This window comes from Charadrius vociferus, unplaced genomic scaffold (genome assembly GCF_000708025.1).
Source record: "Charadrius vociferus isolate BGI_N301 unplaced genomic scaffold, ASM70802v2 scaffold59, whole genome shotgun sequence".
NCBI classification, from domain to species: domain Eukaryota; kingdom Metazoa; phylum Chordata; class Aves; order Charadriiformes; family Charadriidae; genus Charadrius; species Charadrius vociferus.
The window spans coordinates 4610904-4634168 of NW_009661371.1; the positions used below are offsets into that span (position 1 = coordinate 4610904).

At 37.1% G+C, this 23265-nt stretch overlaps 1 protein-coding gene across 1 annotated transcript in view; it reads left to right on the plus strand.

The window, feature by feature from the left end:
* RAPGEF2 (Rap guanine nucleotide exchange factor (GEF) 2) overlaps positions 1-23265 on the plus strand; it is a 68666-nt gene that overhangs the window by 6926 nt on the left and 38475 nt on the right. The window contains exon 2 of the mRNA XM_009893721.1: positions 14822-14953. Within this exon, the coding sequence (XP_009892023.1) occupies positions 14822-14953 (132 nt within the window). The remainder of the gene's footprint in view (positions 1-14821; positions 14954-23265) is intronic.

The window sequence follows — 23265 nt, forward strand, 5'->3', positions numbered from 1 at the left end:
CTTCATCTGTCTTTTTGGGTTGCTCTCACTGCAAATGTGAAGCTTGCAACCATGAACCAACCTCACAGTATTTAGCTAACCTGGCATTCTCTACTTGTTCTAAACCTTTAGCTGGTCAAAAAGCTAAAAATAAGGGCATCAGTCTTTTTGTGATCCATGGTCTCCATTGCAAACGTTGGAGGACAAAATCCCAGCATGTTGAGTTCTCTTTTCATGAAAAGTGAAAGAGGATTTTTCCAAAATGGGGAGTAGCCTGCTAAATCTCACAGCTTGGACTGGCTAGTTTTCCAGCCTTTCCCGAGTCCTGTGTTACAGGCAGTCAAGTTGATGTCTCCTGTAATATGCCATTCCTACCAAAGCCTGTCTGAATTACCTTAAAAAAGCCTCAAATAATTTGATCTGCTACAGATTTCATAGTTCCTGTGTTATGTAGTGGGTGGGAGCGAGGATGCCCCTCCTTTAGTTCAGAGACTTTATGATTTTTCCTTAAATGTCTTCTGAGTTCCAGTTTAGTGACTACTGTAAACAACAACAGAAAGCTCTGAACCATTTGACAAAATGTGAAGATTTTGCCTTGAATATCAAGATGGTTGTGACTCTACACTCAAATATATGCATACCTCCATGGCATTCACAGCTTGAAATGGAGATGACACTTCTCCTTTGGACTGGGAATATGAAAACTGGTTTAACACCAACCTTCTCTTTCAACCCCAGCTTCTTGACTTGAATCAAGAGCCAATTGCTTTTCAAAATAGAGGAAAAAGCAGGCTTGTGAGTTAGGATGCAAAGAAGTGCAAAGTATTATATTATAGCTGCATTTAGTATCTGTTAATAAGCTAACAAATGCTATGGCAATGGTAAGGTGTAGCTGTATGTAGCACTTGTAACTTTCTACGTGTAGATAACTTATTCCAACTGTCCCAGGGTTGGTTGGTGACCAAGTGAAAGCATTGCTGATGTTTGGTAGCAGTAATGCGTCCTCTTGGTAACTGCAGTTACCTGATCTTCAGAGGTATATGGACAGCGAGGGAGGAACCACATTGTAAACCCAGACAATAACCCAGCGGTCAAATTCCTCAACCTGTGATTTCTTTCACTCAATCTATAAATATTGGCTCATTTTAACCGACCGCAGCCTGTCAGCTTGCTAGCTTACAAGCATAGGCGCTGTGCACTGGGTCATTTGGACACGCTGACTGGGTAGGATTTATTACTTTATAGCTTGACTCCAAACTGTGACTTTGCAAGTAACAAAAATGAATTAAAGCTTCCCCCTCCCCACGTTGTGCTATTTTGTAGGTCTGCTCCCTTTGTGTATTTAGTGATGTTGGCTTGCTTTATAGTTAAAAATAGGCTTTTGCTGTTCTATGCTGCTGGTATTCCTGCAGAGCCAGGAGAATGGGAGCTGAGTTGTGCTCTTAGGACTCCATCCGTAGCATTGTTTCCTAAATGCCGATCTGCTGCTGTGTGCCTGCCAACCTACCGAATGCTGGAGGAGTTACATGAGTCTCAGGAAGGTCTAACGTGGGATGATTTGAAAGGGCATGGTAGGGCCTGAAAAAGAGAATATGGCTGCAGAACTGGACCATAAATTTAATGTTGGTAGTCGGATTGATGGCTTGAACACGGGGTGACATTTTACCTGAAAACTGGATATATTCAGTTGTGGTTGAAAAAAAAAAAATCATTCTAGATTTTGGGAAATTGGAACTGAATTGTGGGAATTATTTCTTGGTTAGCTATATCCTAGGCTTGCTGAACCATCAGCCGCCTTCTCATTTTAACCCATTACATTTTTTTGTGCTCTTGACTTGTTTTTTTTCTTATGCATAAGCAGCTAAAGGTTCTTCAAACCTTGCATTGTACACTGTCTGCCTCTGCTGCTTCGCTGATCGAGGTACAGCTTGACCTCTAAATCTTAATGTCTGGATAATGAGCTAGGAGCAAAAAAATCTTCCAAATACTTGGCAGGCGGTAGCGCTCTACTCTTCTAGATTGCTCAGGAAAGAGCCAGATGTCAGACTTGGATGTGTGTCCCTGGTGTGCTTGCTTGCCTTTTCAGTTTTGACCCACATCACCAGTGGATTTTTAGCTAGTTTTTTTTGACCTTTGAATAAGAAGTTGACTATAGAGGGATTTTGTTTGAAATATCCATAAATAATGGAGAAGGTTTTTTTTTTTTCTTTTCTGTTGTCCTTGCTTTTAAGGAACAATGAGTAAAAGGAGAATGCATGAATTTATGGATTTTGGAGCCTTTATAAAATGTCCTACTTAAATAATTAACTCTGCATCTGGAAATGGAGGTCCACGGAATTTTTTAAGGCAGCACAGAAGAGACTTATAATAATTCTTGCAAAAGTGAAGCTGTTCACAGCTGTAGGAGCAGAATAAAAAGCAAGCTAAAATGAAAACAGTGTTAGTTTTCTGTTAATAACTATAGAAATCTGTATTTTAGGTGTACCTCTCCTTCCTTGTTGGTGTATGACCTCTGCAAACATTTTCTGTCGTCTGACGACTCCAGGAGTTTCTGTCCTGTTTAATCTTGCTCGTTTTCAAAACAGTAGGTTCTTTTAGTTGATAATGTTGGGGTTGTTTGTGTGAGGTTTTTTGGTTTGGTTTTTTGTTTTTTTTTTTAGTTTTGTGAGAAGATGAGAGCTTTCTTGCATCTCAGAGCAAAGGATTTCAGAAATTTCCTTTTAGTAGAGAGTTTCCAAGATCCCCAAATACAGCTGCTATTCCTAAATAAATGGATACTAAAACATAGTTTCACACACAGTGGCATGCATGTCAGCAATAGTGTACAGAAAATCTATTTATCTACCTCTTTCCTGTTGAAGGAAGAGGTTGTTTAGACAGTTAAATGTCACTCCCACACCTGCCACTTCCATTAGTATTGTACATTACTCTTCTTTCTGTGATGATGGTACCCAGGGAAGACTAAATTTAGGAACTCCTGAGTTACAGTAATAAGATTTTTATTATTTTTTTTAAATGGAGGTTCAATGTTCCAGCTGGGTTTTTATTCAGTTAAGCATGCAGAGATAACATGTTTAATGTAGTAAATGACTAAAATGTCTACCACTTCTATGAAAGAAAGTAACCTTCATAATCTCTTGCACCACGGGCTGTTAGAGCAGAGACCATTCTAGTGCTGTTATGAATCAGTGGGTAAGATTTGACTCTCAAAATTTCTGGTTATTGCAAGGTGACCTAATGAAGTAGGTGATGTACATGCACGCATCCTGGGTCTCTATAGCGTATCTTCTGGTAGGTGGTGGGAAAAAAAGATGAACTTCACTAATTTTAGTTGTAGAACAGGCTTCAGTTATTGGTCCTAGTATTTCCAGCTGATTTCCGTGCTGCTTATCTTTCTGCAGCTTGGCAATCTCTGATTTAAAATCTCTTCCTAAATAAACACCGTTGAAATATTTCGTGGTGTCAGTAACACGCAGAAGTTGCTACGTGGATTGTGTTTTTTAGTATACTGTTGACCTAAGGCAGGCGTATAAGGGATGATTTAAACTCTGTGTGCACACCTGCACAGACACAAATAGATAAATTTCTGGAAGTCACATCTGAATATCAGCATTTTAAGCAGAATAATGTGGAGCTTCAATTGACAAGGTCTCCTTGCTCTAAAACAGCCTTGGTTTTAGCAGGCTCCATATGGAGCCTTCTTGTTTTGCTTATGTTGTGAATATGTTGTTGTGGACATTTGTAAAAATTACGTGATTTTTTTTTTTTTTTTTTTAAGGTAGGGGGCTAATTGAACTTAGCGTTTGATATTACCGTTTTGAATAACTGCCACTTAGACTACAAAGAAAGTAGGCTGTTCAAAAATTCAATGAAGATACTATTAATATAAAAGATGCTTCTGTGTTGATCTGTGTAAATAATTTTAAATGGCTTTGCACAGTTGTTGCTGCACTGCTGTACTGCAGAATTTAGGTAACACCTTTGCACTTCCTAAACACTCTTTGATGAAAAGAAGAAAAATGATCATTTACTTTTTCCCCTTCCTATGATCACAGTGAGCACACACATGTAGATCTTTTGCCCAAACTAGTAAATATTCATAGTTGTTCAAGGAAGTAGGAATCTTGTTTTGTGTGACAGAATACAAACTCTGGAGGTATTAGGAATGCGTGATACCACATATAGTTTTAAAAGCTTCTGTCACTGTGAAAAATTTTCATTAATTTTCTTTGGCTACCTTACGAGAGAAAATGTAAAGAAATTTAGCAAGCAAAGCTGGGGGTGTTACAGCCACATTCACTGCTGTTATATTGCCATGGCATGAGTACAGTTGCACTTTCAAAACTCATATAATAAGTAATAAAGCTGTTTGAGTAGGCATATTAGTATAGCATTAAAAATCATAGATAAGGTAAAATCATACTATTTTGAGATTTTGCAACATTAGTAATGTATAAAGGGAAATGCTTGTCATCTAAAAATATTTTGAGTTGTCTCGTTGCTGTGCTATTTTTACATTATTCAGAAAAAACAGTGAGACATTACCTATATTACGGTATAATGCAAATATGAAAAATTTTACTCTCTGTGCATTGGTCTCAGAAGTATTATCTAGAAACTTTTAAGATGTTTTTTGGTAACCTTTCTTTTAAATTTTACCTTATTTTAAAAATAACATCATCCCCATTTACCTTATTTTAAAAATAACATCATCCCCATTTTATAAGCAAAATTATTTGCCGCCTCTTTTGACCAGCATTTTTTAAAATTTCGTATCACTGTTTTGAAATGCACATGTAATACACATTTTTGCTTTATATTAAAGAATGCTACAATCAGAATATTCTTAAAAATAAGGTTGACATCCACTTGTGTGTTTAGATATGCAACTTGCAATATTGCAGTTCCTCAGTTTATTTGAGGAGAAGCAAAAGTGTGCATCTTTCGTTGTCAGACAAGGAAAGTAGACGAAACTTCTGGTGTAGAGCAAGCACATAGAAAACAATTAGTCGTGGTGCTTGATTTCTTATTTGGTGCCAGTCATTAGCAGAAGAATTATGCATGTTTCTCTCCTATCACTTAAGTTACTGAAAAGCAAAGTCATTGCATTAGGGGGAAAAAAAAGAAAGCAACCCACTTTTCTCATGAACTATTCTTTGATACTATAAAGGAAAGGTAATCCTTTATTTAAAACTCCAAGGGTGGCATTGAAATGGCTGCAGTCATCAAACATAAAAAAAAATATTGTTTAATTGCTTGTGCATTGTCTTGTCTCTATTTAAATTTTTATCAAATTTCTTTCAATTAATTTGGTATTTTATAGAAGTAAGACTCAGTGTACAAATGGAAGTCTCCAGTTTTCGCATCTGTGCATAGCATCTCCCTATGTATCTATATCTTTTAAAAATATTTTCCTTGTAAGTGTAGAGAATACTTGTCTTCACTAACAAGCTGCCAGTAAGAAAATCTAAAATGTTATGATGTTAATCATGTTGATTTTTGTCTTTTCCCTTCTTTTGTTAGTCTGCTTCTGAATGGTAACTATATTAAAAAAACCCAACAGGCTGGCTTCAGATTTTTCTGCTTGTAGGAGTGACATGGGTCTGGAAGGGATTTTCTGGGTCACTGCCATGAGACACTTGCACAGCACGTTCATAACTTTGTCTAGCTTCGGTTTGAAAGCCTTCTCTACCACAGCTCCTGTTGAGCCTGGTTTTGAGAATCTCTGTGGTTCATTAGATAGCAGTCTTCTTTCACCTTCCTGCTCGTTAGGCTTTGCGCCTGCATTGCCTTTTGCTGGAAATATTTCTTTTTCCTCCTTCCTATTTCTAGATAGTGATCATACCCTTTCTCAGCTTGGGCTGAATAACCCATGCTCCTCTTGCACTTTCTTGAATACTGGTTTTTCTTCTTCTGATAATACTGGTAGTTCTTCTCTGAATCTATGTATGTGTATGGCTTTAAGTCCAGTCTTTATTGCAAACGTACAGCTGGCAGTGGGTGCTACGTTTCTGTTGGGGCCATGGAGAAGAGCCCAGAACTTCTGTATTTCTGGATGATGCGTGCTGTGATCTCACTGGGTTCTCCTTCTGCTGCCTCACCTTAGCAGTTCAGTCACCTTCTGATTAGTTGATACGCTGAAACTCTCTTCACAGTCATTTCTGACAGATAAGTTCCTAGATCCTTGTTGATTGTCTCCAAGTGCATGATCTCGCATCTTCTCATACTACATTTTATTTCTCTTACTCCAGGTAGGAATCATCCTACTCTCACGCAAGAGTATCCTGTTCATCCCTTGTACCAAGAGTGTCTCTTTGCACTGTGTTACCAGCAGGGTTTACCAGCACGTTTGGTTTTTCCTCCACTTGGAAAGAGGGGAATTCTAAGATCTTTCCTATGTCTAGCATTTTTCATATCAAATAAAAATTACTTGGATAGCCCTTAATCTATTTTTTTCTTTATTCTAGAATCAATTCACCTTGATTTCTTTTACTATTTTAAGTTAGCTCAGTGCAGTAAAATTCAGTGCTGTAGTTCAATAGTACACTGTGGTTGTTCAGATTAGACAGCTGCAGTTCAAAACTGAGATGTCCCCTCATGAGCCTTTTGAAAAACTTAACCAAGCTGAGTTAGGTTGGATAGAGTGCTGTAATCATGAAATGAAATATTCCATGATTTGTATAAAATAAAAAAAGCAACCTGTGCTGTTAGAACACCCTGCTGATGGAGGCTTTAACACTTGCAGTGTATACATATGTCATAGGTCTTTGCTTTAACCATTTAAAATGCGCCCGGGATAGTTGTTTTCACCTTTGGGCTAGACTCTTTACTCATATGTAGTGGTTTGCAATCATGAGTGGTGCTTTAAAGCTGAAAATAAAATCTGGCTGCATGTGCCATCAGTTTTACCCCTGCTGGTGTGATTGCTCCTCGGCATCCCCCATGTCCACTGGTTAGACTGCGGTGTAAGAAACCCAAAATGACTCTCTATACAAAGTGTACATGAGCATCCCCTCGCTTACTTAAAATGTTGTGTAGGATTTGAAACATCTTGCTTGAAAATGTTTGAATTAACATTTCCTGTAAACATATGTGCCCACATAAAGTGTTCTTGAGCTTTTTTTTTTTTGCTTTTGCATCCTTAGGCATAAATCTTTTGTCTGATTTCCTGTAGAAGCAAAGTTTGTGACCAGGTTCTCTGTTCCTTCCTCTCCCACAGTTACTTGGAATAGGCGAAAGAGTTCAAAATTTAACCTTATAGGTCTTCCAGGGTCCTGAAAGTAGGCCGTTTAGTTTCCAGCCCAGCAGTAGTTCTCAGCGTATTAAATACCCATACAGCCACAGGAGGAAGTATTTAGAAATATCTGACTGTGGGAAAAACATCAACTGGAACATGCATCGTGTTAGGATGAAGATCAGTTATTCCCAAGAGAGAGATCTCTGCAAAGCCAGTTATTAATATTTTGTCCTCCGTGTCCACTGCTACTAAATAATGAGGAGCTTTTACTGAAGTTCAGTGGTTGAGCTCAGGTTTCTGTGCTCCTACCCTAGAGATATTTCGGAAGTCAATTGAAATGCCTCGGAACGGTCTTTCCTTCAGCTTAAGCTGCAATCATCGTTGAGTGCCTATCCCTACTTGTCAGTTTGCATTATGTAGATTTCTACAACATGAATTCCCTTCCCTATTTTATTCAATGTTTTTGGGAAGCTCTTAGTATGCGTGCGGGCATGGGCCGTGCCAGCTATTGGGGCTCTAAATGGGAGCGCTCGCTGGGTCAGTGGCCACTACCAAGAGTGATGTGGTGTGACCTTGTGAACGTGCAGACGTGATATACTGGAATAGAGATTCTGCTTTTCACATTTTGAACTGCTGTTCAAGGATGGGATCTGATCTGAGTCGTAGACATTTTTAAAATAAACCAAGACGATCAATATAAAATACCGGATCCTGTTGGTGGGGAAAAAAGAGGAGGAAGACCTGAAAAGCCGTTGTACTCAATTCTGCAAGGGTTCGCTTCCACTGCACTGTTTGGCAAAAAATTTAGCAGATAATCTGGTCCTACAACAGATAAGTTACGTTAAATAAGAATGGGGGCGTGTCAGCGATGCATTTCATACTTTTTCTTTGAAAAGAGTTGTCCCTGAGAGCTTTTCTCCATTTCCCAGATGCCCATTTACATTTCACCACCCCTGTCCCTCTATAGAAGTCAATAATCCTTCAAGCAAAGGATAATTATGTTCAGTGCATTAAATGCTCATAGGATTAGCTGCTGAGAGCTATGAGATGTATAGAGACTGCCACTTACTATGGGTTTTGCAAGGGAAACAAACAATTTCCCGTGCACTCGCTCTGTCTCACTCTCTCTTTGAAACCGGCAGATCGTGTTGTATTAGCTTAAACCTCTGACTAGTTTTATGGGGGGCTAGAAAATATGAAGAGCTTGCCAGAAAAGATCCTTATGCTTTTTTTTTGTTTGTTTGGGGGTTTTTTGTTTTTTTTTTTTGTTGTTTTTTTTTTTTTTTAATTAGAGGTGCTATGCTGTGGGCTTTGTATATAAACAACTGCTTGACAGCAATAGTACCCAAATACAGTATTTTCAGAACATGGGTTGTGTCTTGTGTTGTACTCACAAGATGAAGAAAACTTTTAAGAGCAGGTCTTCACAAAGTTTGAGCCACAGTTTCACATAAAAATGCCTATTTGAGGAAAATTTGGAGATTCAAAATACATGAGGTACTATTGTATAAAGTGAATTATATACAGAAGACATAATTGAAATCAAAGGTTTTATTTAACTCCAAAAAATGAAGTTTTCAGAGAAAATACATAGAAACTTCTTAATGTTTTCCATCCCACCCTTAAGTACAAGGAAATGCTGCTTCCATGGGAATTGCATCCAAATTCAAACTGTATATAGTTTAAACTTTTACTTTAAATTTAACTCTGCACTGGACATGTCAGCCTGCATCATGTCTGTAGACAGAATCGATAGAAATTACTTTATTATTCTGTAATTACTTACATTGACTTCTGTGTTTTAAATCACTGAACCATAAAAATGTTTTCCTCGATGTCTCTGTTGGTTAGTGAAAGAATTATGTTGAAATAGCATGTTGATGAATACCCACCATTATTAGAAGTATTTCTTCCTCCAGTCATTAAATATCATAAATCTGGGTATATCCTTAAACATACAACAGACTTACAAACATCTAATATAAAAATTAACATTTACATAAAATAGTGAAATAAAATGTTACTGAATTGATAGGATGCTGAAAAATACCAGGTTGGTGATCTAGACTCTTGTAGTGCAATAAACATGTCAAAATTTCTATGTTGGTGGGAAAAAGAAAGGTAAAGACTAAGGCATAGTATTTATTTGGCTGCTGTTGCTCTTCCTTTAGAAAAAGATAGAGAATACCAAAATAACTTTGTTGTCATTTATTTGTTTAGATTTGTTGGACTAAATTCATCATCTATAAAAGAAATAAACAACTTTTTTTTTTTTCATTATGGTGGCTTATTTTATTAGTAAAAGGGTACTACAGAATAAGCACTGAGATGCATGTGGTCAGAGGCAGAAGAATCAATGCTTGCTTGTGTTTCTTTAATTTCAGAAAGTGGAAATATTTTATAAAGGTGATATTTTGTGTTGTCTTATGTCTACCGTACTTGCTTGGCCTATCTCAGTGGCAGCTAATTACCTATCAGATCATTCATCAGGAATTGCATAACAGAATGTTACACCTTTGCTCTCTTAAATTCTGTCTTTCTGCAGATGTGCTTCAGTCACTTTGCAGACTTTATAAATCTTTCATAAAGTGCTGAATGGCGTTCAGTAGAAGGCCTTGTTTATAAAAAGCTTACTGATATGTTTGCTCTGAAATGAATGGTATATTGGAGCTCTCCAACCGGCATTCCTCTTTTATTTTAGAATTATATTTGTGTGTATATCTTTCCCATTGGTGCATTTGTACACTTGTTTTCACATATAACTGCATTTATTAAAAATAACCCCCTGAAAAAAAAAACCAAAAAAAAAACCACAACAAAAAACCCATAGAGGAATGCTATTTAAATGAAGAAAGGATTTTTATATCATTTCACTCACATTTTGCTGCTTTCATGCCTTTTATGATATAACTGAAGATGTAAATTTCTTGTCTAGTAAATATTCTGAAAACATACTAAAGCTAAAAAAATAAAAATAAAAATAATACTTTGTTAGTAGGATGAGCCCAATAATTTCTTGAATAGAAGTTGCATGGAATTCAGAGGAGCTCAAGCATTTGGCCAAGAGACTAAGAAAGAGGAGAAGCCCAGCACAGTTCCAGATGTAGTAGCACGTATATTCATTGCCTTTTGTTATACTGAAAGGCACGCTGTAGGGTAGGAGAAAATCATGATGTTCTTAAAATAGGAGGAACATATTCAGAGCAAAGTAATTGTTAGCTTTGCATGCATAAAGCGGTGACTCACTTTGAGGGTGGAAGTAATAAAATGCTGCTTTTAAGATAGGAAGATGTGATAGGGTTTAAGGTATTGTACAGTTTAAAATGGAGATACCTCTTTGTTCTTAAGATAGTTTCACATAATTGTTCGAGTTTTCATTTGTTTTATGGCTCTCAAGAAGTAAAAGCACAGAGTTCCCAGGTGTACTATTTTTCCTGTGGTTTCTTTACGTGTGTGTAAACTGTTTAAGTGAGGGTACGTACACTTACGCATACACACTTAAAAGCTGTATGCATATTTATAAAATACTGTTTGACCTCTGTCAAATTAAGATTAGGACTTTGGTGGTAACTATTTTATTCGTTCCTGTTTTGTTTTAAAAACTTTTTTCCCCTGTTATGTCATACTTCATTAGTTCTATGCATATTCAGCCTTAACGTTTTCTCACTTAGGAAGTTTGTCCTGAAAATAGGTTATGAGGACAGTTATTTGACCCTTTTAATTACTATTAATTGTTTAATGTAGTGTAATGAAACTATGTTTCCTTAAGACTCATGCATTTCTTTTTCTAAATTACACTGGCATGTTTTCACTCTGTCTGTTAGTTCATTTTGATGCTTTGGCTCCAAGTGTTCAGTAACTAAGTTAAGAAATATTGTAGTTGCTGGCTTCAGCAAAGCTGTAGTTTAGTGTTGTCACAGAAAAATAAATGCCTGTTACGGAGAATGCACAAGTTGATTTTGTTCCATATTACTTTGAATGACTCGTTAGAACGAGCCATAGAATCATGGAATGGTTTAGGTTGGAAAGGACCTTAAAGATCATCTAATTCCACCCCCCCACACACCATGGGCAGGGACAATAATTTAATGAGAATTCGAGACAACATTAAAAAGTCTCTTTGGTTCTGATGCCATTGGTGGTGTCTTTAGTTTGTTATAGCTGATGTTACTGTGGCAAAGGGTATGTCCTTAGACTTTTTCATATTGCTGCGTGATCTGGAGGATAAGGCATGTGTTATATATCTAGCCTGTACACACTTTAAAACATTATATTAAAACCTTTATTTTTACTGTGACACTAAATACTAAAGTCAATACGAAACTGTTGAATGGAACAATAGCTGAATACAAGCACTGAGTGCTTACCCATTTCATAATGAATTGATATTCAGTAGCACAGCAAATATACCTGTTGTAGTAAAGTTAATGGTCTTACGTTTCCCAAAAGCAGAAATGATGTTCCTAGCCATTTTTTCACTGGACACAATAGCACAGTTTCATTATGTTGTTTTCTGATATGTTCCACTGCAAGTAAGACATTAGATGTAAATAGCCTGGTTTGGGGCAGACAACTTTGTGCTGGTTGCTGGCACTACTGAGGGCGCTAAACATTGCATTTCAGCGCTCGGCTTACCAAAATCCATTTACCAAACATTGTGCTCTGGGAGAGACAAGTGGAGCCTCTTACGCAGAAGAAAAGCATATGCGGTTCATCATTGTCATCAGTGCTTTTCCTTTTTTCCCCATTGTGTACAACTCTGTACATTAAATATTTTAAATAGCAGTATGTGACTAAGAAAGAAATGCATGTATTTCTCACACACAGTTTTCATTGAGCTCACAATGTGAATGTTTCAGCTTAATGAATTTTTGTATTTTTTTTTTTTCCCCCCTCGTACAACTTCTCACCTTAACTTATTTGGGGACAGAGCGGTCGAACTGGATGCCACTTTCGGGCATGTAGCACAGAGATGTAGTATTCTGCAAAGATGTGAGCATGTGCTTTCTGCTTGTGAATAGTCCCATTTGATTAGGATCAAAGTGACTAGTTAGGTTGCCCTAAGTAAAATGCCTGCTTCTGATCTGCTGCTGTCACCACTTGGCAAGTCCAGCTCGTGCAGCGTGGCTTTGACTTGAGGAGTTATTCTGAAACCAGTAATCACTAAACATTCAGCTGATTGTCTACAGCCCAAAAAAATTCAAAAGGCTTGCTTTTATTTGCAGTGTCTTTCATCGGTTATTGTGGAATCCCCTGCCTCTTCCTATTGCCTGTGTAGTAACAAAACACAAATCCTTGCTGTTCATTTAAAACACTAAGCGGAGTCATTATATTAAATGTAGCTTGATTTTATTTTTTAACATACTAACCGGATTTGCTTTGATGTAAGGTTCTTAAGAATTGTTATTGCATTGGTAAAAAATAAATGCAATTGTTAATGACATGGAGATTTTCGCAGGGCACTGTGAGAAACTGAACGTGTTTGGCTGGGTACAAGACTGTGTTGCCATACACCTCCCTATGGAGTTAATATTTATTTGTGATTGAAATGATTATTCCTTTGTAAAATGTAAAGCTCGCAAAATATTATAGCTTTGAACTATCATTAAATGTGCAAATCTTAGGTGATTTGTGCATGTATCTTAAAATAATACATAGGATTTCTACTTGCAAATAAACCTGGACTGTTTTATTTCTAAGAAATTGTACTTTCAGGAATATTCATCAACACATTGCAAAAGCTATGGTGGTTCATTTACTATATAGTATATATATATATATTCCACCTATGGAACATATACTTATTTGTATAATGATTCAAATCATGATCAAAAATGGATATAATGGCCCGAATATCAGTAAATACTGTTCAGTTTTGTGCTAATTCAAACTTGGAGATTGAAAAGGGAAGTAGCAGAGATAACAGATACTATAGCTAATGCCCTCCTTCATACTGTATTTTCTCCTCCTGGTATATCATCAGCAGTGGAGAGCATAATTAGATTTTTCTGGAGGCAGCATCCATGGCTGTATGTATTAGAGTATTGCTTTTGTTAATTGCCCTTTCTTTGCTGATTGGTATATGAAGATCAACTCTAGCTCTGGGCTTATTGAAGCATTTTAGGATTGTTAATGTCTGGTTCTCTTTTTAACCCCTCTTTCAGGTAAAATATTGAGAAAGCATTGCTTAGAATGTAGCCATTTTTGCTATCGCTAGATGCAGTCATGTTTTGATAAAGAAGAAATCCTTTCCAGGTGTATTAGAATAGGAAATGCCAGTCATCGTAAATAAGAGTAAGGTTTCCAGTTGTCTGTGCCTTCACCACAAATCCTAAAGCCAAGGTTCTTTCAGGGCATGTTCCATAAACAGACTTAAACCAAGCAAACAGCAGTAAAATTCATTCAGTACCTTTAACCGTATGGAGCTAATCATTTTCTCAATCATGCTCTCTTGTGACTTGCAGATTACTTGTTTCATAACCTCTTATACTGATTGACCTATTATATCTTAATGCTGAATGAGCTCTTAGTTTCATTTCCATCCAGGGAGAATGGTAATAGTGTCAAAGTAGTATTCATAACTGACACACTGTATATGACATCCTCAGTACAAATGCACCTCCATAGAGGGTATCTACCTTGAAACAACAACAACAAAAGCAAGGTTGGGGTTTTTTTAATAATTGAGGCATTTATTGCATACCAAAATTGATACATTAACATACTTTTATTAACTAGCGGTGGGATGCAAGCCTCTTGGGGAGAGGGGTAATTTGCTCCTGAAATAGCATTTAAATACTTCTTCTGAGAGCAAGTATTTTCCTTTATCAGTGTTCACTTTCTGCAATCTGGCAATGATTACAGTCCTTACAGATTTGCATCTGAGCTGTGTGCATAAAACAATAGTAAAAATATACATCGTAAGTCTTGGTGGATGATTGTTAAAAGATCAAATATACTGTCTCGATTCATTCTTCAGCAACGCATGGGAGCAAACTCATTTCAGGGTTGTAGCTCTTTGCAGTTGTGTCCATCTTCCCACATTTCCTATGTGACTTAAAGCATAACGGGTAGTCCTGTGCCTTGGATTTTACTTGTCTATAATATACTTTCTCAACTTCAGATGCAAAAGTTTGCCAAATCCAGAGCAGTACTTGGTTGTTGGTGGGTTTTTTGGTTTGTGGTTTTTTGTTGTTTTTTTTTTTTAAAGAGTATGTGACTTTACTCGCTGTTAATCCCATTCTGCAGGAAACCATTGATCTAGAAACTAGCACAGCATTCATCAGCACCTTAATTTGATCCAAACCCCATTGCAAGATTCTGAAGAGTTTGTGCATAAGGATTATTGCCTCACTGGGTGTCAATGTATGGTGGGTTTTTTTTTAAATCTCTCATATTTGTAGCAATTTGGTGGTATTTTGCTGACCTCTGCATGAATTAAAAACCTGCAACACTCAAAACTTTTATGCTGCGTTCTCAAGCCCCAATGGTTTCCTTAATACACTTGGTACTGGCAGAGAGTAAAGTGGGACAGAAATGATTTTAATTCACTTTGCTGTGTATTTACCTCAAATTGTAATGATGCTTTTTCTGCTCCACCTATAGCTTCCTGCAGATTTCACAAAGCTGCACCTTACTGACAGTCTCCACCCACAGGTGACCCACGTTTCATCCAGTCACTCAGGATGTAGCATCACTAGTGACTCAGGAAGCAGCAGCCTTTCTGATATCTACCAGGTAAGACTGGAATGGATGCTGACGGGAGGTGCAATTGCCAACAGTTTTCACGTTTACAGCTGAACACTCCTGGTACTACATATTGTCATTTTTTGTCTGAAGAAGCGCTCAATAGATTTGAAAAAACTAATTTATGTTTGAATTGTAGTATTTTCAGGGTTTTATCTGCCATGTACTAGATCTGATGTTTGAAAATTCAGCAAGTAATGTGCAGCACAGCAACTTGACGTGTGTTGCCATAGTTTGTCAGGATCCCGGTCAGCAACGTAGAGGTCTGGTGTTTGGCATTGGAGGATTGCGCTTCATAATTCGTGATTCTGGGGAGGAAATCTTCCTGAACTTCAGCTTGGAGAGCCAGTGTGGCCTTGATCCTGTATTTTACAGTTCTTAGATGTGTTGGCTTCAAAATCTAGAACATACTCAGTGTCAGGGAGAAAGAAATACTCAGTGATCACTATATGCTGGTCTGACTTGAGGGGCATGTTCCAATTTCCCCACCCTGTAGAGACCTGGTGCCAGCCTCCTGGTGGGACTTTCTCTCTTGGCTGTCCTGGGAAAGATGGGGAGGTTGAACTGGTGACACTCTAAAGAGTGTTATACTTCTGAGGGGGCTTCTTGTCATAAAGCTCTGTGCTCTTCCTTTGGAGCAGCTTGAGTTTGGAGACATGTACTGTGAAACTGATCCAGAGGGTACCTAGAGCACTTGGGGGTATGTGTGCTTCCTCTAAATATAAATTGGAAAAAAAATCTGAAATAAAATAAAATGAGGAAGCCTATGTCCTTCACTTGATGCTTACAATTCTTGCAATGTCAGAGGAGGATTTTTCCTCCTGATAGGAAAGTATAGCAATTTGTTATTCTGAAAAAAAGGCATCAAATGTAAATAAAATGTTGTTCTATCAAAACGGTCATATAAAAACTAGCAAGACCGCTTCTACATGACGTACTATTTACTTGAAGAGGAATAGTGTTTGTTTAGGATGCTCCTAAAAATGCAAACGTAGCCATTTAAACAATGGGGAAAGCATCATCCACACAAATACAAACAAGTTCAGTTGCAAGTGTAGTTGTACCATGTAGTCTGCTTTAGGTGAATAAGCTTGTAGGCTTTTCTGTGGGAGAAGACAGGCTATAAAAAGGTCCCAGTTGAATTTAGACAGTAATTGTAATAATGCAAAGGTTTATTTTTTGTGAAAAATGTCAAAGTAACTGAACACTTTATGCATAGCATACGCCAGTCAAGTATGTTTGTCAGAATTTCTTCTGAAGAGAGGATTACTTAGAGGCAGGATTTAGGTTTATAGTGTGAGGGTGAAGAATATGTAAAATCAGCTTTGTTCTTCAGGTCTTCTGCAGATTTTCGTACCTTTCATTCCAAAGATTTTCACTTTAACATAAAAATAACAAGTACCCCAAGAGACACAGTTGTAGGTGGCATGTAGTTATAGTCAGACAGTTATTCTCTAGATAAGTTGGAAGTAAATTTTTTGCAATGATTTTCAGCAAAACTTTCATAACTGTGGAAAGGATCACTGAATTTCTGGGAAATTTAAAAAAACCCACATAACTAATAAACTGTACAGAAACTTCAGAGAAATTCTTATGTAGTCGCCAACCTGGTGTATGACTCCCATGATATGACTCCCATGAGTTTTGTTCAGAATAATGGAATCAACAGAATGGTTGGTGTTCAGAGAGAGTTAATGGTTTTCTAAAGTACTTAGATGAAGAACATTTACTTTGAAGATATTATTTTAAATTTATTTCAAGAAAATAACCCATTCTTGGTGATCTTAAAAAATTTGGTTTCTCCAATTAATCTACAATTAATACCTCCTTTAAAGATGTCTTGGCATAGATGTATTGAGAACTGTGTAATTGTACAATGTCAGAGTAATTGTTAAAATAACCTTTGCCCATATCAACATCGAGAAATGTGAGCTTATATTGTATTGTGGAATGTAATCCCATGTTTTTGTGTTAATACACATACTTGAAGAAAGATTTATTAAGAAAATGAATTGATAATTTCAGGTGTGGAAACTGATAAGGTTCTTAAATTCAACTTAATGGTACCAAGTATTGCTTGACTTGATTTCTGATATTGTTGTAAATCATTAATTTCTGACATCAGTTTCAGTCATAAAGGAATGTAATGTAGCAATGTTAAGTTAGGTTGAAGTACTGCCAAAAAACCACCACAACAAATAAAAAGGCTGTAATTTGAATTCTCTAGGGTTAAGTCAAGGATTAAATAAGCCGAAATACTTTCTGAAAGCAAGAGACTGGATCGGTCATTTTCTCTTAGTTGTTTGCCTTTTAATTCTCCCCCAAGTGTTTACTCAAAACCAATAAACCATAACCAAGTCATCTACACGTTATTTATTTTACTTCAAATTTAATAGGTCTTAGGCAAAGCTGAGTATTGTTGTACATCTGATTCTTATGTTCTGTATATAACGGCATTTTTCTGTTCAGCAGGGTGGACTTGTGGTCACTATGGCAAAGTAGAAAGCAATGATTTAGATTGACATCTTATCTTGCAATTGATAAATAAAAGAAATGCTTTCTTTTTTAAAATTATGCTATTAATTAGATCTTTACTGTTGAAATCTGAGGTAATGATGTGTCGTGTTTTACATCCTAGTAAGTTTTAGTTCTGTAGCCTTAAGAGCAGCTGTTTGCAGTGAAAATACATTCATGGCCTTTTAAGATTTTTTTTTTTAATAAATTATGAAGCTGAATCTTCAGATGCTTTCAGCATTGCGCTGAGAATATTTCCTTTTAAATATTAATGGTGTAACTAAATTTGTTTGTCAAATGTTGCACATGAAAGAACTTCTTTTAGGATAAGAAATACTTATCAAAATAAAAAAAATAATCCTTTGTGTTTTACCCCACTGAAGTCTCAAAAATATTTCAGGTGCCAATCAGTAAGGTCCTTAAATGTCGTTACTTTTATTTTAGGAAATAAGTTCAGAAAGTGACTAACGCTGTAATACGACTGGAGAGGAAGGGGATGTTGAATGTTAACAGGTTGTGTGCTGGCTTGTATTTGCCAAGAACTATAGTTGTGTTGATTTGGCGAAGCAAATCATTCACTGCTGCTTCTCATGTACGGCTTGCTCACTCCTGTTTCTCACACTTAGTTAATGCTTCCTGTATGGAAGCATATACCTGTTCCTATATGCTCCTAAATGCTTCCTATACCTGTCACGTATCTTACCAGATGATGATCCCAGTTTGAGAGCGAGGAGATTTCAAGCCCATGAACGCCTGTTGTTCTCCCTGCCTGTTTTGAGAAGGCATTGTTGTTGTGTTGGCTCAGCTCTTTCCTTTGCCAGCCTTCCTTTGCCTTATCCTGTCCTCGGCCCGGTGGCTTCCTGCCGGCCCTACGTGCCCTCTGGTCTCTGCCCAGATATGCCTGGCGCTACAGGAAACCGGGAACATCCTTTCTGAGACCCTCCCAGGATGTGTGTATTGCTTGGAAATTTTCAAGACGTCAACTTTGTTTTCTCATGAGTCTGACACGGTAACTGGTAGAAGAAAGGTCCACCTTCCAGAAGGTCTTCCTGAGGGAGCCTAAAACTTTATCTCTCAAACCAGAGAGTCCACGCAGCCTGCCCCTAAGTCACTGTGTGCAAAACAAAGAGGTTTTACCCTAAGATTAAGTCAGTCTTTCTGACTGTATCAGCCTCTGCAGTGCAGGGCTCTGGGTATCATAGCATCATAGAATACCAGGTTGGAAGGGACCCCAAGGATCATCTGGTCTATCCTTTCTTGGCAAAAGCACGGTCTACACATGATGGCCCAGCACCCCGTCCAGATGAGTCTTAAAAGTGTCCAATCCACCACTTCCCTGGGGAGATTATTCCAATGGCTGATTGCTCTCACTGTGAAAAGTTTCCTCTTCTGTCTAATCGGAATCTCCCCCAGGAGTAACTTGTACCCTTGTGATGCAAGGGTGTCTGAAATGGCTCAGGGAAGCTAGGTCCTACTGAACTCCCCCCCGCCACTTCGGCTAAATCCTGTGTGGTATCTTAGCACTCCTGGTGAGTTTGTATCCTCTAATCTATTCTGCAGTTTATAGCCTAGGAGTAACTTCCAGAGACCTTGTCCGTATGCCTGTGGTCTCAGGAAACGTTGCTCTGTTTTAAGAATGTGACAATGAGTTGGCGATAAGGGAGGATGCTGCTCCTGGTGTCCATTGTCTGGGTTGTTACATTTTTCCATCTCTAGGGAGGACTAGTGATCAGATTGACTCCTGTGACAGATGTGGGCTGCTGCGCTGTAAATTTTTTAGTAGGTAATGAAAGAATAAGTACAAAGAGAGCAGTAAAAATCTTAGACTAAAAGTGTTTTAAGGTGTTTCATGGCCATTTGCACTCAGTTGAGTATGAAAAAATAATTTTACTGCCTTAGATTTGTTTATGTATGATTTGTGTGCATGTAATAGTTCTAATTGATTTTTATATATATGATAATTCTTTAACAAACAAATACATAGTATAATTACATGGATTGAATTTCATAGCAATTTATTTCTATTGTTAACTTTGGCCCAGTGAGTTGAAACCTGACATAAAACAAAACCCCAGCCATGTTTTCTCTCTGTGGAAAAGCTGGATCTAATGTGCCTGTATAATGACAGGAGAAAATCCCTCAAGCTAATGGAACTTTTGCAAGTGATTTCATGAGAGGTTTAGTGCCAGTGTTCTTGGTGTTTTGTATCACCTTATATATTATGAAGTAAAAAATGAATGTTTTCACTAATAAACATTCTTAATTTCATTTCTTAGTTTATTTTTTAGTCCTTAAACTACAATGATTGAAAAATAAGGTGGGAATTTTTTTTTTTTCAGCTGAGCTTGGCTACTATTTTAGCTTCATGGACTTGAAGGACTGCACCAGAAAATGAACATATTTCTGGTTTGCACAAGAAGTGTCTTCTATACTACTTATATTTTTTTCCAGTATTTTTCTCTTGCATGTTTGGAGATTTTTGGATTGTTGATTTAGGTGGTGACATTAGTCACAGAGGGGATTTATTATTCAGAATAATGATATTTTTTTCTTCATTTTTCCTAAAGAAAGTGATTGGAATAAAAATTTAAAAAAATCTTGGCTAAAATATTCTATTTAAAATACTAAGAAGTCGATAGTTAACATGGTTAATTTTAAGGATTTTCTAGTTTTACTCTTTATATTGTTAAGAGCAGCTGAAAGCTTTTTCCCCAAACCAGTGTAGAAAAGAAAACTCTGAAGGCCACCTAAAACAGAGCCAGTCATCTTGTAAGCAGTTCTCCAAGCCTTCCCACTTTCTTTCCCATCGTAAGGCTGGCGTGTGTGTGCAGGCATGTGTGATGAAGCAGTTATAATACAGGAGAGAGAGGTACTAGATTGTAAAGGTATAGATCTGTTGGATAAGCCTATTCTAATCTTTTTTCTCAACAGATACCCCAAAATTGATTGGAGAAGGAAATGAGGCAGTAAAGGAGGTCATCTTCTTTAGCTGTTCACGTAGTCTATCATCTCTCTCGTTATGTCTGTGTTCATGATGCCTCCAAAGAATGGAAAACCAGTAGAGTTGGGCTTAACCAGTTTCCTGTCCTCCTCCACCCCCAATCAGTCAAGGAGCCAAGGGCTAACTGAGAAAACTTAGACAAGGCTTCTTTACTTTCCATCTTTTGCTAGTTAGTTCATGGTATTTGTTTAATTAGCTGTTACTACTTAAATCAAGAAGTGACTTTGGTCTTGGAGATCCTTAGCAGTTGGAAGAACCATTTTTGTATTACAACAATATTAGCCTTAATAGACGCTGCTTAAAATTGGGTAGGTCTCCTTAGGTAGCCATCATGAAATAGCTCTTCACCACATTCTTGAAAATGTCTGTCTTAAGTCTCCTGACTTTCTTGTTGGTGATGTGAGAAATAAAATATAAGGCCATCATCATGTGATTCCTTTGAAGCTTTAGCAAATTTTTCATGCCATCTTTCCAACTGTGCAGAAAATTTTCATTGCAACTGGTATTCAGACTTTGGAGAGACATTGTTTTGTACTTTAAGCTGCAAGCAGCATTTTTTTTTACATGTAATCTCTTTAGATTTATTTAAGTGAAGCTAATTTCTCTTATTACCCAAGAAACAAAGGACAACACACATCTATGAATGCACTGATTTCCAAAGTGTACTTCATCCTTGATTAAATGCCCTTAAAAAGCGCTAAGTCTCATGATTGACTGGTACAAATTCTGTTCGGTATTCCTCTTGTGTTCTGGGTTTTCTACTGCTGAGGTTTATAAGGAAGCCTCTGTCCTCAAAGGAGCTAATCGAGGTTTTCCCTTTAGTCTTACACAAATGCATGACTATTGCTTCGTAACTAAGGGTTCCTGTGCGGCCATGCTTGATTTTTCGAACGCGTGAGGGGGTACAGAAGTACCTGAAGTAGGTGGGTTATGAAGTTTAGTGTCTCAGCAAGAGAACCTGGAGTACTTAATGTCACACTTGATGTTACTAAGACTAAAGAAGCTATTTGCAATGTTCTGTAGATAAATTGGTGTGTGCTTCTAACATTACGACAGATGGAATTATTCTTAATAATGTAACAAAACTCATGCAAAACTTTTTGCATGTATAAACTGAGAAGGAATCCATCCCTGTGGGATGAATTGTTTGATTCTTTACTACTCTGAATGCATATTGCCTGTGTGGAAAGGCTACATTTGTGTTCCTTTGTTAACTTTTGCATCTTTTGTATCTTTTTCAGAAAATTGCTTGGGTAAGAAAGTTTTGTTGTTTTTTTTTTCTTCTCAAAAGATAAGGTTTATTTTTAAAGGTTAAAGTTAAATTAATACATTTTCTTGTTACTCTGGATTGTTGCATTCAATTCTGAGCTGCTTTGCAGTGGTTTATATTTTTGGATTACTACTAAGTTAGAAATAGTTGTTTCATCATTCAGATTTCTACTAATGACTTCAGCTGTCAAAAACATTTAATTAGCTCTAAAAAGTGGTCATCTTCAGGAAATACTTGTAACCTTCAGTTGTAATTTTTAAAGTATTTTCTGAATGCATAATTGCATTTGATTTGTGCGAGGGTTTTTTTTTTAAATAGCATCAGCTTTTCTTGATGCTATTGCTTTGATTTCTGTTTGGTTGATTGTTTTAAGACAGTCAAATAACTTGTATTTTAATAATCAGTTTTGTACAATGTGTCCAATTTTCTCATGTATGTTAGCATCATGTGACTAAATTTAGTTCTGCATTCACCTTACCCACATGCTTTTGAGAAAGCTTGTTCCAGGCAGGTAGGAGAGGCGCTTGTTAGTAATGGCAAGGTTTGCAAAATTGGCTGTGAATTACTCAGTCCCACTGTCACTGGAATTATCACTGTTGGAGACTTCTGATTCTGACAGATCAGTGTCATAAGCTGTGTGTCTACTGACTCATCACCACTAATTTTTTCACCAGTCGCTTTTGATGAAGGCTATTTTTTAAGAGTAGTTAGAGCAACTGTTTCAAATATATCATACAGAACATGTATGTTAAGCGCAGTAAGACTGCTAATGAAAACACTGCTGTCGTGCTATCATTTTTGGGATTTGTTTGTATGCCTCTGTAACATCCTTCTTTATCCTGCTTAAGAAATGCTCAGCAATTTTTTCTTAAAAAAAAAAAAAACCAACAACCCAAATAATTTGAATATTGTGTAGTTGCTGTTATGCTTTTTATTTTAACAAGACCCTGTTACAAATCTTGTGTTGTGCTGTAAGACAGAAGCATTTAAGAATGACACTGACTGCCCTGATCCATCTCCAGCCATATCCTACCATTCGTAAGGTGGCTGTGTATAATGGCATTAAAGTAACAGATGTCAGCCACAGCCAGTGAGGCAGGGCTAGGGAAGATGATTCTATGAAAATACCAATGTAATTTGTCTTACCTTCTCTGTGTTTGGAGGGTGACCTAGTTTTTGTTTGGTTTTTTGTTTTGTTTTATTTTGTGTTTTAACAGTGTGACAGACGGATCGATAAAACAGGCTTTAGTGGCTTTGTTTGCCCCATGTAGTATTTTTAAAGTACACATGAATGCATTGTGTGTTTCCAGAGTTTCAGAAACAAACCATGCCTATAAGGTGTGTGAAACTTGATTTCTCAATCCATGGCTTAAAACTTGCTCATTAGAAGCTTGCATTTCCTTAAAAATTCTCATAGTTGAGCTTTGGGAGCTGCTGTGGTATTAAATCAGGTTCTGGGAAAAAGCGGCTTTATCAGCCGTGACAGACAAATGTTTGTGGGATTTACTAAGTGTTTGG